The sequence below is a fragment of the Mustelus asterias genome, chromosome 15 (assembly GCF_964213995.1).
Source record: "Mustelus asterias chromosome 15, sMusAst1.hap1.1, whole genome shotgun sequence".
Taxonomy (NCBI): Eukaryota; Metazoa; Chordata; class Chondrichthyes; order Carcharhiniformes; family Triakidae; genus Mustelus; species Mustelus asterias.
Genome location: NC_135815.1, coordinates 98,513,128 through 98,531,915, shown reverse-complemented (window position 1 = coordinate 98,531,915; position 18,788 = coordinate 98,513,128). Strand labels below are relative to the sequence as shown.

General features: G+C 46.5%; 1 protein-coding gene across 3 annotated transcripts in view; it reads right to left on the bottom strand.

Annotated features, from left to right (window-relative positions):
* The window catches only part of macrod2 (mono-ADP ribosylhydrolase 2), a 937,884-nt gene that overhangs the window by 250,901 nt on the left and 668,195 nt on the right, over positions 1-18,788 (bottom strand). For all 3 annotated transcript variants that reach the window (XM_078230387.1, XM_078230388.1, XM_078230389.1), the window contains exon 8: positions 10,209-10,239. In XM_078230387.1, coding sequence (XP_078086513.1) covers positions 10,209-10,239 — 31 coding nt within the window. The remainder of the gene's footprint in view (positions 1-10,208; positions 10,240-18,788) is intronic.

Here is an 18,788-nt window from a genome sequence, read left to right as displayed (position 1 = left end):
ATCATTATGAAGTGCTTTGAAAGGTTAGTCATGGCACAAATCAATTCCGGCCTCCCGGATTGCCTGGATCCACTACAGTTCACCTACCATCGCAACAGGTGCACAGCAGACGCCATCTCCCTGGCCCTGCACTCAACCCCGCACTATCAGTAGATCCCGCAGTAAATTCACACCAGCATTAAACCGATTACTCGATTTCATGCCAAATTCTCCCTCCTGCCGCCCATCGCCATTAATCCCACTGTGAGGGCGGGATGGGCGAATACCACCCATGGTTTTCGATCAATTGGCAGAGTTACAGCCCCTGGTTAGCCTACAATCCTGCAAAACCAGCTTGCCCGCGCTGTAAAGTTAGTCCTCTTTCAATTCTTGTCACACCTCTGTAACTCTCAATAGCTTCATAGCGAAGTGAACTTTGAGTCTGATTCAAATTTTTGCACTAAGGAAGTCACAGCTGGTTCCCATTCTGCGGTGATTTAATCTCCAGGTTCAAACAACTTCATAACCTTCATTCGAACCAATTTCCAACTTCAGCTGAACCCTATCTGCCACAATCTAATGACAGACTGGAAGCCCGCTATTATCATCTGTGCAATGCAGTTCCTTTCGTGGCTTTGTCTTAAACAACTCCCTCTCAGGTACTTCAGAATTGCAGCTACCTGGGCTTTAATAACAGAGAAATGTTACGAACTGAATACATTCCTGTTTGAAGTCACAACTGAACTTTGAACGCAAGCCTGTGTGTTTCCTCTGGTCAGATTGTAATACTTATCAATGTTCACAGAATTCCCCTGTGCTTTCTACCTGTGTGCTTCCTGAGGGGGAGATGCATTTGAAGAAAATTAGGGAGGACTAAAACAGCAAAAATAGCAGAAATTTTTATTTAAGATAGCATCAAATGGGGATTAGCTTAGCCAGAAGCTGAAGACTGCTTTCATTTCTGTTTTGTACCACCTATAAGACCCACTGCAGCTGCTCACCAAGCCTCTTTCGACAGCAGGCTTGGGTCACTGTCTGTGTGGAGTTTGCACATTCTCCTCGTGTCTGCGTGGGTTTCCTCCGGGTGCTCCGGTTTCCTCCCACAGTCCAAAGGTGTGCGGGTTAGGTTGATTGGCCATGCTAAAATTGCCCCTTAGTGTCCTGGGATGCGTGGATTAGCGGGTAAAATATGTAGGGATATGGGGGTAGGACCTGGGTGGGATTGTGGTCAGTGCAGACTCGGTAGGCCGAATGGTCTCTTTCTGTACTGTAGGGTTTCTATGGTTCAAGCACCTCCGTGATCTCTACCACCTCGAAGGACAAGCTAAGCTGATGCCTGGAAACACCACCATCTGCAAATTCCTCTCCAAGTCACTCACCATCCTGACTTGGAGGTATATCGGCCACTCACCCACTGCCGTTGGGTCAAAATCCTGGAACTCCCTCCCTAACAGCACTGTGGGTGTGCCTACACCAGTGGTTCAAGAAAGCGGCTCACCACCACCTTCTCAAGGGCCATTAGGGATGGGCAATAAATGCTGGGCCTAGCCAGCGATGTTCACATCCTGTGAAAGCATTAACAATAGGGATGCAGAACTGAAATCGACTCCACTGCATCACAAAATGCAGAAGAAGAGGAGCTGCCAATGATACAGATGATGTGGAGTCGACGGCGTTGGATTGGGGTAGGCACAATAATTAATCTCACAACACCAGGTTAAAGTCCAACAGGTTTATTTGGTAGCACGAGCTTTCGGAGCACTGCTCCTTCATCAGGCACTCACCTGATGAAGGAGCAGTGCTCCTAAAGCTCATGCTATCAAATAAACCTGTTGAACTTTAACCTGGTGTTGTGAGACTACTTACAATGATACAGACACAGTGAATAGTACAGAATAGAATGGTTCAGCCCAGAATGGGGCCATTCAGCCCATTGTGCCTGTACTGGCCCTCTGCAGGCCTAATTCAACGAGTGCCACTCCCCTGCCTTGTCCTGCAAACATTTCCTTTTCAGTTAACGATCTGATTGCTCCTGTGAAGCTTTTAGGGTGGCACAGTGGCAGAGTGGTTAGCACTGCTGCCTCACAGCGCCAGGGACCCCGGTTCAATTCCAGTCTCGCATCACTGTCTGTGTGAAGTTTGCACGTTCTCCCCATGTCGGCGTGGGTTTCCTCCGGGAACTCCGGTTTCCTCCCACAGTCCATAGATGTGCGGGTTAGATGGATTGGCCATGCTAAGTTACAGCTTAGTGTCAGGGGGACTAGCAGGGTAAATATGTGGGGTTATGGGCATAGGTGCAGTCTCGATGGGCTGAAGGCCTCCTTCTGCACTGCAGGGATTCTATGAATCTCTGATTTCAAGAAGAAATTAGATATAGCTCTTGGGGCTAAAGGGATCAAGGGTTATGGGGGGAAGGGGGGTTCAGGATATTGAATTCAATGATCAGCCATGATCAAAATGAATGGCAGAGCAGGCTTGAAGGGCCAAATGGCGCACTCCTGCTTCTAGTTTCTACAATTCTTTTCTGATATCCTCATTGAAACTTGCCTCCATCACAGTCTCACATAGAATATTAGATCTCAATAGGAACATAAACGGAATGGAGAGAGTGGGCGGGATTTTCCGGCCGCACTCACCCCAAAACCGGAAAATCCATCCGGTGGTCAACGGACCTTTGCATGGTGCGCCCCCCCCGCCCCCCCCGGGTCCGCTACAATTCCCGTGGCGGGTAGGACGGGAAAATTCCCCCCAGTATTTTTTTCAAATGTTGACGCTGGAAATCCTTGTTTTGGGTTTACCCGTTGATAACCTTTGGACTGTCATAGAATCCCTAGAGTGCAGAAGGAGGCCATTCGGCCCATCAAGCCTGCACTGACAACAATCCCACCAAGACCTTATCCCCGTAAACCCCACGTATTTACCCTGCTAATCCCCCAGACACTAAGGAGCAATTTAGCATGGCCAATCCACCTAACCAACACGTCTTTCGGGTCGTGGGAGGAAACCCACGCAGACACGGGGAGAATGTGCAGACTCCGCACAGACAGCAGGGGGAATTCAGAGCGAAGGAAATTGCTGTATTTGTCCAGAGTTAGTAATGCTCAGCTAGGAACCGGAAAGGACGGATGAAGGGGCGTCACGGTGGTTAGTGGCCAACTACATAGCTTACTCTCAAACTACTTTGACACAAGAAAGATTCATTTGCTCAGTAATTTGCACTCTCCTAACCCAATGTTGCTTTTCCTTTGCGAGGCAGCAACTAATTATAACCATTTTGTGATGCATATCACAAGAACCGTGCCACTGTCTGTAGCCATTATGCAGCAGAAAGTAAACCATTTCAAATGGAAATGCTTCATTTATGTACGGGGGGGGAAGAATAAAAAAATACTTGTGTTGATATAGTTCCTGGGCAGCTTCAGGGAATGAGTTCTGGGGAGAGTCTAATTGCTTAATTTATCACCCCCCCCTCCTCAATACCCTTTCATCCATGCAAACCACCAACCCACCCAGCACCATGTCAGTGGATGAGACGCACCCCCCCCCACCTCCCCTGCACCAACTACTGCGCCACCGTGCCACCCTCAGTGTTCCCAAACAGACGCCGACATACGGCGACTTGGGGATTTTCACAGTAACTTCATTGCAGTGTTAACGTAAGCCTACTTGTGACACCAGTAAATAAACGTAACGTGAGAAACTCAAACAGAGTTGGAATCTTTGTTTAGTCTGAAATTATGCCATCTTCTCCTGGTCTATTAATCATCAGGACTTCTGAAAGAGATAGCTGAGCTAATCTAACCACCGGCACACACTAAGCTTCCTTCACACTTTCCGTAATAACACTGTTCCTTGATCATAGGTGAGAACGACAAACTGATCTTAAATTTTGCTGTAATTAGTGCTCTGAAGGATCAGTCAGATCACAGTATCGCCTATCCATTCCATGCTTAGGAGGCCAGTCGCCAGCTTAATTTCAAGTTTCCAGCACAGCAGATAGAAGCTGGAGGAATGTTTTGAAGCGATCTCTCATAATGCCTTATGAATCTGAAACGGTCGCATCAAAGCATCGTGTTCGCACAGACACTATTACAAAAGGGTGAGGTAATGTGATTTGCGATACCTCAAGCTGCAAAGTCTAACAAAGCCTTTCTTTAACAACTGTCCTTCAAACGTCTCCCAATTCGATTTGTGGACATTTTCAATTCAGTTTGCAGCAACAATATGCACTTGCACGGCGTAAATATAATCCACGGTGCTTCCATTATAGCGACAAGGACAATGGAGAGATGATTGCCAGTTAGGTGGAAGATGTGGATTCTGAGCAGGTTGTTAAAGACGGAAGCAATTCAACCACTTCTGAGCTATTGAAATGAATCCAAATCTGAGTTGCTCCAAACACTCAACTGTTGAGTTATGAAAACATAAGACTAGAAAGGTTTTGTGGCGCAGTGTCCCTGCCTCTCAGCCAGTGGTTTTGAGGGGCTAGATGGCCTACTCCTGCTCCTATTTCTTATGTTCTCGGTTCAAGTCCCACTTCAGGACTTGAGGGGCACGGAAGATGCATTCATGATGTGGTCAAACCCATATGCATTAGGAGCAGGAGTAGGCTGTTCGGCCCCTTGAGGCTGCTCTGCCATTCAGCAAGATCGGGCTTGATCTGATTGCAACCTCAAGTCCACATTCCCGCCTACCCCCGAAAAACTTTCACCCCTTTTGTTTAATTAAAAATCGATTGAGCGCTACCAAAAATATTCAAAACTAGGGCGGCAGGGTGGCACAGTGGTTAGCTCTGCTGCCTCCCAGCTCCAGGGACCTGGGTTCGATTCCCGGCTTGCGTCACTGTCTGTGCGGAGTTTGCACGTTCTCCCCGTGTCTGCGTGGGTTTCCTGCGAGTGCTCCGGTTTCCTCCCACACTCCAAAGATGTGCGGGTTAGGTGCATTTGCCGTGCCAAATTGTCCTTTAGTGTCCTGTGATGCGTAGGTTAGAGGGATTAGCAGGGTAAATATGTAGGGTTAGGGGGATAGGGCCTGGATGGGATTGTTGTCGGTGTAAACTCGATGGGCTGAATGGCCTCCTTCTGCACTGTCGGGTTTCTATGAAAACTCTGGATGGAATTTTCCCATCCCCCGCTGGCGGGCGGGACAGAACAGAAAATTTGGGGAACCATGCAAAGATCCATTGACCTCAGGTGGGAATTTTCGGTCTTGGGGAGAGCCTGGCTCAAAAGCCCCACCCTCTGTGCTTCCATCATCTTTTGAGGAAGAGTTCCAAAGGCTTGCTATCCTCTGAGAGAAAATGTATTTCCCCATCTCTGCCTTAAATGGGCGACCCCTTATTTTTAAGCAGTGACATCTAGTTCTTGGTTCTCCCACAAAAGGAAACATCCTTCCCACACGTCTAGACCCGCCAATGTTTTGAACAATTCGTCTCTTACTCTTTTTAACTCCAGCGCATACAAGCCCAGGTTGATTATCAACCTGTAAATCCTTCCAATATGTCTGAAGGCAGGTGGGGAGAATGGAAGAGATTCCTGGCCGGCCACACTGCAGAAGGCAAAGGCAAACCACTTCAAGACTTTGCCAAGTATAAACATGAACCAGTCCAATGGAAGTCCGTGGGCAGGGCACTTGAAGGAGAGGGAGAAAAGACTAGGAAATGTGTAGGCATGATGTTTAATTATCTAATTTTAGAGTTGGTTCAAACAACTCATTAAGGACATAATCCAGGACAAAACAAGTCTGCTTTTTGGCAGCCCATCCAACACCTCGCTCCCCCGGATACTGGTACACTGCGTCTGCAGTGTACCATTTACAGGATGCATTGTCACAACTTCTTCAACAACACTTCTCAAACCTGCAACATGCAGGACCTAGAAGGACAAGGGCAGCAACCGCATGGGAACACCACTACATGCTAGTCACTCTTGCAAATCACGCACCGTACTGACTCATCATTGCTGGGTCAAAACCTCCACCTCACAGCGCTATGGGAGTGCCTTCACAACGCGGGCTGCATCAACTCACCACCAACCTTCTCTATGGAGGGTTAATAAACAAATTGCTGGTTTTGTAAGCAACACATTCCAAGAATCAATTTTTAAAACTAACTAAAGATCTTTTGGAACAGGATAAGGACTGCTATAGTATCGGGATAGTGGTGGCGTTGTGGTATTGTCACTGGACTAATAATCCAGAGATCAGCATTGGGGACCCGATTTCAAATCCCACCACAGCAAATGGTGAAATTTGAATTCAACAGAAATCTGGCATTAAAATTCTAATGAGACCATAAAACCAGGGCAGCACGACGGTACACTGGTTAGCACTGCTGCCTCATAGCTCCAGGGTTTGATTCCTGGCTTGAGTCACTGTCTGTGTGGAGTTTGCACGTTCTCCCCGTGTCTGCGTGGGTTTCCTTCGGGTGCTCAGGTTTCCTCCCACACTTCAAAGATGTGTGGGTTAGGTGGATTGGCCCCTTAGTGTCAGGGAGACTAGCTAGGGTAAATACATGGAGTAATGGGGATAGGGTCTGGGTGGGCTTGTGGTTGGTGCAGACTCAATTGGCCAAATGGCCTCTTTCTGCACTGTAGGGATTCTGTGATTCTATGAAAACCATTGTTGATTGTTCTAACAATCCATTAGGTTCAGTAATGTCCTTCAGGGAAGGAAATCTGCCGTCACTACCTGGTCTGTGGTTGACTCTTCTCTGAATTCCAAACAAGTCACTCAGTTCATGGGCAATTAGCAATGGGCAATAAATGCTGGCGCCCACATCCTATGAATGAATTTAAAAAACCCAACAAACCAAACTCTTAAAAATAGTCAAACTGCAATGATTGCATGTCCCTTGAGCGGGCATGGCCTCAAAATAAGAGGTAGCAGATTTAGGACTGAGTTGAGGAGGAACATCTTCACCCAAAGGGCTGTGAATCTGTGGAATTCCCTGCCCAGTGAAGCAGTTGAGGCTACCTCGTTGAATGTTTTTAAGGCAGGGATAGATAGATTTTTGAACTGTAAAGGAATTAAGGGTTATGGTGAGTGGGCGGGTAAGTGGAGCTGAGTCCACAAAAAGATCAGCCATGATCTTATTGAATGGCGGAGCAGGCTCGAGGGGCCAGATGGCCTACTCGTGCTTCTAGTTCTTATGTTCTTTCTCCAGAAGCACTGCCTAATTGCTTGTTGGACCCACACATTGTGCACTTTCCAAATAATCTATTCCATCAGTCCTCGTGCCCGTTGGGTGAAAATATCTCACTTATTCCTGTTCTTACTCTGAGCATTATTTTGTTCTCTTCATGCCCCTGGTCGGTGACCCCTTCTTCTTATGATTGGTGACTATTGGCTTTGTTGCTTGGAGAAAAATAATAAAATATCTAGAATATGAAAGCTTGCCAACAGAAGGATTGCTTTTTTTTTATCTCATCAACGGATATCCAAAAAGAACTGAATTAGAATAAAACAAAACAAAATCGGAATATTGGGTCGGATTCTCCAAACTCGCCCACGGCTGAGATTCTCCAGTCCCGCTGCAGTGAAAGGAGATTTGGCAGAGCGGCAAGTTCTCCGTTCTCGCTGTCAGTCGTGGCGGGGTGTATGAGACTGGAGAATTCCAGCCATTAATTTCATACATCTATTCCTTCATTTACAATTTTCTTTCCATCTGCTTTAGAAATTCCACCGGGCAATTAATTAATTCCAACAGATGGAATCTTAATATTACTTCTAATGGTATTAAAACAGACAGGAAACTTTTGATCGCGTTCAACCACAAATGTTTTTCAGTAGCAATCTTGCACAATTATGCAGCTTGAACATTTTGGAAAGGAATATTTTGCTCCTTTGCCTCAGCACTAAACAGGTATCAGTCTCATCCAGACTCAAGCTAAATTCAAATTCCTCATCAGAGTCTATTAGCTGTGGTGCTCACTCTGTACAATATCCAGACCTCCACCATCTCTGTGTTCATCTAATCTGGCCCCTTGGACACCCCTATTTTCATTGCCTCCAGCACCACCCCCCCCCCCCCCTCCCCACCCGCCATTGGCAGCCATGTCCCTAAACCCCTTCACCTCTCCTTCCGCTTTCAAGATGCTCCTTCAAATCTGCCCTCTGTGACCAAGCTTTTTGAAAGTTTATTTATTAGTGTCAGAAGTAGGCTTTTACATTAACACTGCAATGAAGTTACTGTGAAAATCCCCTAGTGCCACACTCTGGTGCCTGTTCGGGTACACTGGGGGGGAATTTAGCACGGCAAATCCACCCAACCAACCCATCTTTTGGACTGTGGGAAGAAACCGGAGCACCCGCAGGAAACCCACACAGACACCGGGAGAACATACAGGCTCCGCACAGGCAGTGACCCAAGCCGGGAATCGAACCCGGGTCCCTGGGGCTGTGAGGCAGCAGTGCTAACCACTGTGCCAACGTGCCGCCCATGTGGAAGACGAAACCTGCTGGTGTTCACCTTTCCTCCCTCTCCAAGGCCACCCAGCTACCAACATAACCACAGTAGAGGGGCAGACAATCAGGTCAGGTGACCCCCTCAACTCCCCCCTGCCGCCTGGACCTGTTAATGGTCCCTTCTTACATGTGCTCAAGCTACTGAATCAATCAATAACTTCCACCCTGAACCTTAACAATGTAATTAATGTAACACTAATAATGGGGATACCAGGGAAAAATAAGCGAGAGAGACCCCAAACACCCATCACTCATGAGAGTGCAGTAACAAGTCTTTCCAATTCCTAACCTAAAGGCTACAGTAAACAGACTGCTCAACTTACCTTCTGTAAAAATGCCACCACAGCCTAAAGGCATTTTGCGAAAAAGTCCCGGCTTGGTGTAAAACTTCTGTTTTCTTCAAAAATGTTAATGTAAAAGCTTGTCATAGAAGAAGAAGAAGTCATAGAATCCTTACAGTGCAGAGGAGGCCGTTCGGCCCATCGAGGCTGCACCAACCACAATCCCACCCAGCCCCTATCCCCGTAACACCACATGTTTACCCTGCTAATCGCCTGACACTGAGGCGCAATTTAGCATAGCCAATCAACCTAGCCCGCACATCTTTGGAGTGTGGGAGGAAACTGGAGCACCCGGAGGGATCCGGGTTCGATTCCCGGCTCGGGTCACTGTCTGTGCGGAGTTTGCACATTCTCCCCGTGTCTGTGTGGGTTTCCTCCGGGTGCTCCAGTTTCCTCCCACAGTCTGAAAGATGTGCTGGTTAGGTGCAGTGACTTGAACTGGTGCCAGAGTGTGACGACTAGGGGAAGTTCACAGTAACTTCATTGCAGTGTTAATATGTGCCTTACTTGTGACTAATAAATAAACTTTGACTTTAGAAGTTTGGAGAAGACATTTGGTAGCACAGTTTTTCACTCCAAGGTGTATCGCCCCTGGTTTATGTTTGGTTATCATAGAATCATAAAATCCCTACAGTGCAGAAGGAGGCCATTTGGCCCATCGAGTCTGCACCAACCACAATCCCACCCAGGCCCTATCCCTGTTACCCCACATATTTACCCTGTTAATCCTCCTAACACTAGGGTCAATTTAGCATGGCCAATCAACCTAACCTGCCCATCTTTGGACTGTGGGAGGAAACCCACGCAGACACGGGGAGAATGTGCAAACTCCGCACAGGCAGCCTAAGTAATGCACATTTTTTAAAATCATGACTTATTCCATTCCTCATGGCACACACTGCATGTTCTGCTCTTTTCCAAAACCTGGAGCCTCATTGGATCACACACTGCTTACAACAGTGCAGTTTCAAACCTATCACTGTTGCAAACCTAACGAGGGGTGCTACTGAATGCATGTGGAGTAATCCCATGGCAGAATGAGGTTAATAAAGCAATAACCCACGTTGGATCAATCACAAGGCGGCCCCTCAATTTTCTTGCAAAATGTTTTGTGCCGGGGGGGGGAGGTTGGGGGCAAGATTTAGGCCCGAAAATTGCAGAGTTACAGTCCTTCAAACGGTTAACAGGCTCAAAGCTAAGCGAGCTTAATCCCAATTTAAAACTGAGGTTTATTAAGGGGCGAAAGGTACGCTGCAGTGCTTAATACGTGGGAAAGTGATTAGTTGGTCCGGAAATAACAGAAATAGCTGCAAAACTGATTTGCCGGAATGCTTGTGCTGCGAGTGGGAAGAAAATGTAAATTTGAAAATAAATGTAAGGGAAGTCAGCTATGTCACATCGCAAAGATGAAAAAGTTGCACTTACCGTAGATACCAGTGGATATACAAGGGAAAGCCTGCAATTAGAAAAATAAAATTGACAAATTAAGGAGAATTCCAATGAAATCAAATCAGAGGTTATCACAGGTCGCCTCAGATTAAATCATTTACAAAAAGCACAGCTGAACCTTGATAATCCATCATTAGGAAATAAATCTCGGTGCTGAATAATAATGGAAATGTGTAGATCATCAGGATTCCATTGGGATGACCAATCATACGTTCAAGGGAAAAGGAAGCCAATTATATATGGTTCCCCTTAGCATTTCCTCCCAGTTTTTATTTAATCAATTCTTGAGTGAATTAAGGCGTCCGTGTATTTTTTTCTCTGAACAAACTGCTACATGGTAAGACATCAGAACAGAACATGAGTAGGAAATTTAGCTTTACATAAACCACTCAATTAGATCTGTGGCTGATCTGCATCTCAACTCCACAAACTTTCATAGAATCGTAGAATCCCTGCAGTTGCGGCAAGGTGGCACAGTGGTTAACACAGCTGCCTCACAGCGCGAGGGACCTGGGTTCGATTCCTGGCTTTGGGTCACTGTCTGTGCAGAGTCTGCACAGTGTCTGCGTGGGTTTCTTCCGGTTTCCTCTCACAGTCCGAAAGACGTGCTGGTTAAGTGCATTAGGTGCTAAATTCTCCCTCAGTGTATCCGAACATGCGCTGGAGTGTAGCGACGAGGGGATTTTCACAGTAACTTCATTACAGTGCGAATGTAAGCCTACTTGTGACTAATAAATGAACTTTAAACTTAAATAAATAAACTTTAAACTGTGCAGAAGGAGGCCATTCGGCCCATCAGGTCTGCACCGACCACAATCCCACCTATCCCCACAACCCCATAACCCTATGCATTTACCCTAGCTAGTTCCCCCTGACACTAAGGGGCAATTTAGCATGGCCAATGCACCGCACATCTTTGGAGTGTGGGAGGCAACCTTGGTTCCGTAATACTGAATAACCATCCCCAAGAAAAGTCCACCAATTCTCATTCGGAAATTATTCAATGACCCAGCCCGATTCAACCTTTACGAAGGGTCGGAGAGTGGGGAAAGAGTTCCATATTTCCACTCTTCTTTGTGTGAAGAAGTGCTTCCTGACATCAGAAGGATAGGGATGAGAAAAATGTCAGCAGACTTGATGGGCCGAGTGGCCTAATTCTGCTCCGAGGTCTTATGGTCTTATCAGCCCTGATCTCTCTGACACACGTTGCTTAGAACATAGAACATAGAACAGTACAGCACAGAACAGGCCCTTCGGCCCACGATGTTGTGCCGACCTTCATCTGAAACCAAGATCAAGCTATCCCACTCCCTACCATCCTGGTGTGCTCCATGTGCCTATCCAATAACCGCTTAAATGTTCCTAAAGTGTCTGACTCCACTATCACTGCAGGCAGTCCATTCCACACCCCAACCACTCTCTGCGTGAAGAACCTACCTCTGATATCCTTCCTATATCTCCCACCATGAACCCTATAGTTATGCCCCCTTGTAATAGCTCCATCCACCCGAGGAAATAGTCTTTGAACGTTCACTCGATCTATCCCCTTCATCATTTTATAAACCTCTATTAAGTCTCCCCTCAATCTCCTCCGCTCCAGAGAGAACAGCCCCAGCTCCCTCAACCTTTCCTCATAAGACCGACACTCCAAACCAGGCAGCATCCTGGTAAATCTCCTCTGCACTCTCTCCAGCGCTTCCACATCCTTCTTATAGTGAGGTGACCAGAACTGCACGCAATATTCCAAATGCGGTCTCACCAAGGTCCTGTACAGTTGCAGCATAACCCCACGGCTCTTAAACTCCAACCCCCTGTTAATAAAAGCTAACACACTATATGCCTTCTTCACAGCTCTATCCACTTGAGTGGCAACCTTTAAAGATCTGTGGATATGGACCCCAAGATCTCTCTGTTCCTCCACAGTCTTCAGAACCCTACCTTTGACCCTGTAATCCACATTTAAATTTGTCCGACCAAAATGAATCACCTCACATTTATCAGGGTTAAACTCCATTTGCCATTTTTCAGCCCAGCTTTGCATCCTATCTATGTCTCTTTGCAGCCTACAACACCCCTCCACCTCATCCACTACTCCACTAATCTTGGTGTCATCAGCAAATTTACTGATCCACCCTTCAGCCCCCTCCTCTAAGTCATTAATAAAAATCACAAAGAGCAGAGGACCAAGCACCGATCCCTGCGGCACTCCGCTAGCAACCTGCCTCCAGTCCGAAAATTTTCCATCCACCACCACCCTCTGTCTTCGATCAGATAGCCAGTTACCTATCCAATCGGCCAACTTTCCCTCTATCCCACACCTCCTTACTTTCATCATAAGCCGACCATGGGGGACCTTATCAAACGCCTTACTAAAATCCATGTATATGACATCAACCGCCCTACCTTCATCAACACACCTAGTTACCTCCTCAAAAAATTCTATCAAATTTGTGAGGCACGATTTGCCCTTCACAAATCCGTGCTGACTATCCCGGATTAATCTGCATCTTTCTAAATGGTCGTAAATCCCATCCCTAAGGACCTTTTCCATCAATTTACCAACCACCGAAGTCAGACTAACCGGTCTATAATTACCAGGGTCATTCCTATTCCCTTTCTTAAACAGAGGAACAACATTTGCCACTCTCCAGTCCTCTGGCACCATCCCCGTGGACAGTGAGGAGCCAAAGATCAAAGCCAAAGGCTTCAGGAATGGAACCCACCCGCCTGAGTGCTGATGCGACAGAGCACTCCCTGTCAGCTGCTGGGAGCAAATACCTGTGCTGGGCTAACATGCATTAAGCACATATGAAGTAGAACCACAGCACCACAGAGTCAGCTAATGTTCTGGGAACCCGGGTTCAACTCCCGCCAAGGCAGATGGTGGAATTTGAAATCAATAAAAAATATCGGGAATTTAGAATCTACTGATGACCATGAAACCATTGAGATTGTCAGAAAAACCCATCTCTTTTAGGGAAGGAAATCTGCCGTCCTTACTCGGTCTGGCCTACGTGTGACTCCAGAGCCACAGCAATGTGGTTGACTCTCAACCGCCTTCCAAGGGCAACTAGGGATGGGCAATAAATGCTGGCCAGCCCACGAATGAATAAAGAAAGACGAGCTGGATGGGGAGGGCCGGTGCTGATGCTACAATAGAAACATTACAACCTTTTCCAGGTAAGAAACATTCAGTTCCTTTCACTAGTAATCATATCCAATCTACGTTGGAACAAGGAAGCTGATAAGGTGATCAGCGAAACTGCTGTAAGGATGGGAAATCTCAGGGAAGGTCGGGCCCATTTTTCATGAAGGCAAACCCCACGTTCAATAAAACACACTTCCATGCAGAATGATCTAGCTTGTCTGGAAAACCGAGGAGAACCTCGCTCCCAAGATTAGACTCAATATACATTCTGTAACCATCTGTTGAGACAAAAAACAGCCAAATATTTTGAGCAACACCAGAATTTCGAGCGCTGTTACATCTGAAAGTTTGAGAAGGAAGCTTTCCCCGCGCCATTCCTCTTTCCCACCCCCCCCAGCAGATTCTATCCGGTCTCACATCAATTAACTGAAACCTCATCCTTTCATATAAAGTACTGTGTGTACAAGTTCCTATCCATACAATCCATGCAATCCCTACAGTGCAGAAGGAGGTCATACGGCCCATCGAGTCTGCACCAACCACAATCCCACCCAGGCCCTATCCCCGTAATCCCACATATTTACCCTGCTAATCCCCCTGACACTAAGGGGCAATTTAGCACGGCCAATCCACCTAACTCGCATATCTTTGGGCTGTGGGAGGAAACCGGAGCACCCGGAGGAAACCCACACAGACACGGGGAGAACGTGCAAACCACACAGACAGTCACCCAAGGCTGGAAGTGAACCCGGTCCCTAGCGCTGTGAGGCAGCAGTGCCATCCACTGTGCCACCATGCCGCCCCCTATGAGAGTCAATCATCAGTTATCGAACCATGCTCAACTCATGGAGCCACAGGAAGTGGGCGAGATCCTTAATGAGTACTTTGCATCAGTATTCACCAAGGAGAAGGATATGACTGATGTTGAGGTCAGGGATAGGTGAGTGAATGCTCTAGCACATGCCAAGATATTGAAGGAGGAAGTGTTCCTAAACTGCATTAAGGTAGACAGGTCCCCGGGGCCGGAGGGGATCTATTCCAGGTTACTTCGGGAGGCAAGGGAAGAAATAGCCGGGGCCTTAACAGATATCTTCACATTCTCTTTGACTACAGGCGAGGTTCCAGAGGACTGGAGAGTAGCCAATGTTGTTCCCTTGTTTAAGAAAGGAAGCAGAGATAATCCAGGAAATTATAGGCTGATGACCCTGGCTTCAGTGGTGGGGAAGCTTTTGGAGAAGATACTGAGGGACAGGATATGTGCACATTTGGAAGAAAATGGACTAGTTATTGACAGGCAGCATGGTTTTGTACGGAGAAGGCCATGTCTCACCAACTTGATTGAGTTTTTTGAAGAAGTGACAAAGATAATTGATGAGGGAAGGGCATCCCACACAGCCTGAACATTCTCTCTTCCATCTTTTTCCGTCGGGAAAAAGATACAAAACTCTGAAAACATGGACCAACCGACTCAAGAACAGCTTCTTCCCTGCTGCTGTCAGACTTTTGAATGGACCTACCTTGCATTAAGTTGATCTTTCTCTACACCCTAGCTATGACTGTAACACTACATTCTGCATTCTCTCCTTTCCTTCTCTATGAATGGTATGCTTTGTCTGCATAACATGCAAGAAACAATACTTTTCACTGTATGTTAATACATGTGACAATAATAAATCAAATGAAAAAAATCAAACTCTTCCGTCGGGAAAAAGATACAAAAATCTGAAAACACGTTCCAACCGACTGAAGAACAGCTTCTTCCCTGCTGCCATCAGACGTTTGAATGGACCTACCTTCATATTCAGTTGATCTTTCTCTACACCCTAGCTATGACTGTAACACTACATTCTGCGCCCTCTCGTTTCCTTCTCTATGAACAGTATGCTTTGTCTGTATAGCGCGCAAGAAACAATACTTTTCACTGTATCCCAACACAAGCTGTGAGCACATGGGCGGCACGGTAGCACAGTGGTTAGCACTGCTGCTTCACAGCTCCAGGGACCTGGGTTCGATTCCTGGCTTGGGTCACTGTCTGTGTGGAGTTTGCACATTCTCCTCGTGTCGGCTTTGGTTTCCTCCGGGTGCTCCGGTTTCCTCCCACTGTCCAAAGATGTGCGGGTTAGGTTGATTGGCCATACTAAAATTGCCCCTCAGTATCCTGAGATGCGTGGATTAGTGGGTAAAATATGTGGGGATATGGGGGTAGGGCCTGGGTGGGATAGTGGTCGGTGCAGACTCCATGGGCCGAATAGCCTCTTTCTGCACTGTCGGGTTTCTATGATTCTACATGTGACAATAATAAATCAAATCAAAATGATCAAGCAGCTCACACCATCTTCTCAAGGGCAGCGAGCGATGGGCAACAAATGCTGGCCAGCCAGTGACGCCCATGTCCCATGCACGAATTAAAAAAAAACTTTATTGCAGTGTTAATGTAAGCCTACTTGTGACACGAATAATAAATAAACTTGAACAATTTTGCTAAAACGAAATTGGGCCGAGAGAGTATTACAGCTCCGTCCACAATGTCACCAACACTCAACAGCCCCCGTATGGACTCAGTTCCAAAGAGCGAGTAGATTAAGCCTATATTCTCTCGCACTGAGGAGAACGGCAGGTGATCTCATTGAAAGGTAAGATGTTCTTTGTGGGCTTGACAGGGCAGATGCTGAGATGCTGCTTCCTCTGATTGTGTTATCTAGAACCAAGAGGGGGTTCAGTTATTTAGGATGAAGATGAGGAGCAATGTCTTCCTTTAGAAGGTCCTTTGTCTCTATTCCAGAGGACTGTGGAAGCTCAGTCGTTGAGAATACGAAAGTATGAGATTGATAGATTTCATTTGGCCACTGAGGGAATCGAGGGAGACAGGACAGGGTGGGAAACTGCAGTCGATGTAGATCAGTCATGAGTTTATTGAATGGCGGGGCAGGCTCAAGGGGCCACATGGCCTACTCCTGTTCCTATTTCTTATGTTCTTATCATGTCACTTTGCAAACTGGGTCACCTCAATCTAGTTCACATTCCCGAGCACTTGACTGTTCTGTAGACTTAATCCCTCGTGGACAAAATTTAATTTATCATTTTAATATGAACTCCACTGAAATCCTTCCAGAGCCAAGTAGACAAAAGTTCCAAAGTGTGATAGCATCACGTTTCCAAAATGTATCTTTCAGCCTCACCCCATGGCTCTCATATTAGCTAATTAAGTTCAATCGAGTCAATAAAAGAGAAATAAACATAGAAATATCTCGGATGTCCATACCTCACCTGTTCAAGGTTGGAAGGTATACTTTTAAAGAGATCCTTCTTTAAAACAATTGCTAGATTGTTAATGGTCAGGATTTGATCAAGCTTTCTTCAAAGGAACTACAACTAGAAAGGTGTATTAATTTCAGCTGTATTAACCGAACGAGAAACCGGTTAGCTCAGTTGGCTGGACAGCTGGGTCATGATGCAGAGTGATGCCAACAGCATAGGTTCAATTCCTGTACCAGTTGACGTTTTTCATGAAGGACCCCCCCCCCTCCCATTCTCAACCTTACCATTCACCTGAGGTGTGGTGTCCCTCAGGTTAAATCACCACCAGTCCCCCTTTGAGGGGCAGAGCAGCCTATGGTCATCTATGGCCTGTGGCGACTTTATTAATCAAACTGCACCAAGTTACTGCTCTCATATGTAACATATATATTAAGGAGCATTGGAGGAGCAAAGTTTAAATGTAAAGTAGCTCTAAAATGATGCCCAATTGTGCTGGTTCAGGGCAAAGTGCACAATTGGACATATCATAGAATCCCTGCAGTGTAGAAGGTGGCCATTCAGCCCATCGAGTCTGCACTGATTCTCCAACAGAGCATCTTACCCCACACCCCATCCTATCCCCGTAACCCTATGCAATTACCCCGCTGAAGCCCCATACAATTATCTCCCTAACCTACGCATCTTGGGATGAGAAATCTTGGGACTCTAAGGGTCAATTTAACTTGGCCAATCAACCTAACCGGCAGATCCTTGGAGTGTGGGGGGAAACCGGAGCACCCGGAGGAAACCCACGTGAACATGCAAACTCCACACAGACAGTGACCCGAGGCCAGAATCAAACCCGGGTCCCTGGCGCTGTGAGGCAGCAATGCTAACCACCGTGCTGCCTCATTGTAAATGGCTTTAAATGGAAACTCAAGGGGAAGAATATTTCTCAAAGTTCACACAATTTTAGATGCAATTTGCACTGGACTCATCAGTTGCAGCCCAAACTGGAAACTCTACCTCTCTGTGTCAGTAACATGTAATATAGAATACACTTTTTATTCATTTTTACGGGATGTGGGCGTCGCTGGCTGGGCCCTGCATTTATTGCCCATCGCTAACTGCCCTCCATTTCAGAGAGCATTTGAGCGTCAACCACATTGCTGTGGCTCTGGAGTCACATGTAGGCCAGACCAGGTAAGGACGGCAGATTTCCTTCCCTAAAGGATATTAGTGAACCAGATGGGTTTTTGCAACAATCGAGAATGGTTTCATGATCATTTTGGTTTGATTTAATGTCACATGTATTGATATACAGTGAAAATTATTGTTTCTTGCGTGCTATACAGAGAAAGCATATTGTTCATAGAGAGGGAAAGGACAGAGTGCAGAATGTAGTGTTACAGTCATAGATAGGGTGTAGAGAACGATCAACTTAATGCGAGGTAGGTCCATTCAAAAGTCTGACAGCAGCAGGGAAGAAGCTGTTCTTGACTCGGTTGGTACATGACTTCAGCTTTTGTATCTTTTTCCCGACAGAAGAAGGTGGAAGAGAGAATGTCCGGGGTGCGTGGGGTTCTTAATTATGCTGGCTGCTTTTCTGAGGCAGCGAGAAGTGTAGACGGAGTCAATGGATGAGAGGCTGGTTTGAGTGATGGACTGGGCTTCATTCATGACCCTTTGTAGTTTCTTGGTCAGAGCAGAAGTCATACCGAGCTGTGATACAACCAGAAAGAATGCTTTCTATGGTGCATCTGTAGAAGTTGGTGAGAGTTGTAGTGGACATGCCAAATTTCCTCAGCCTCCTGAAAAAGTAAAGGTGTTGGTGGGCTTTCTTAACTATAGTGTCGGCATGGGGGGGACCAGACAGGTTGTTGGTGATCTGGACACCGAGAAACTTGAATCTCTCGATCCTTTCTACTTCATCCCCATTGATATAGACAGGGGCATGTTCTCTACTACACTTCCTGAAGTTGATGACTATCTCCTTCGTTTTGTTGACATTGAGGGAGAGATTATTGTTGCTGCACCAGTTCACCAGATTCTCTATCTCATTCCTGTACGCTGTCTCGTCATTGTTTGAGATCCAACCCACTACGGTGGTGTCGTCAGCAAACTTGAAAAATCAAGTTGGTGGGGAATTTGGTCACACAGTCATTAGACAT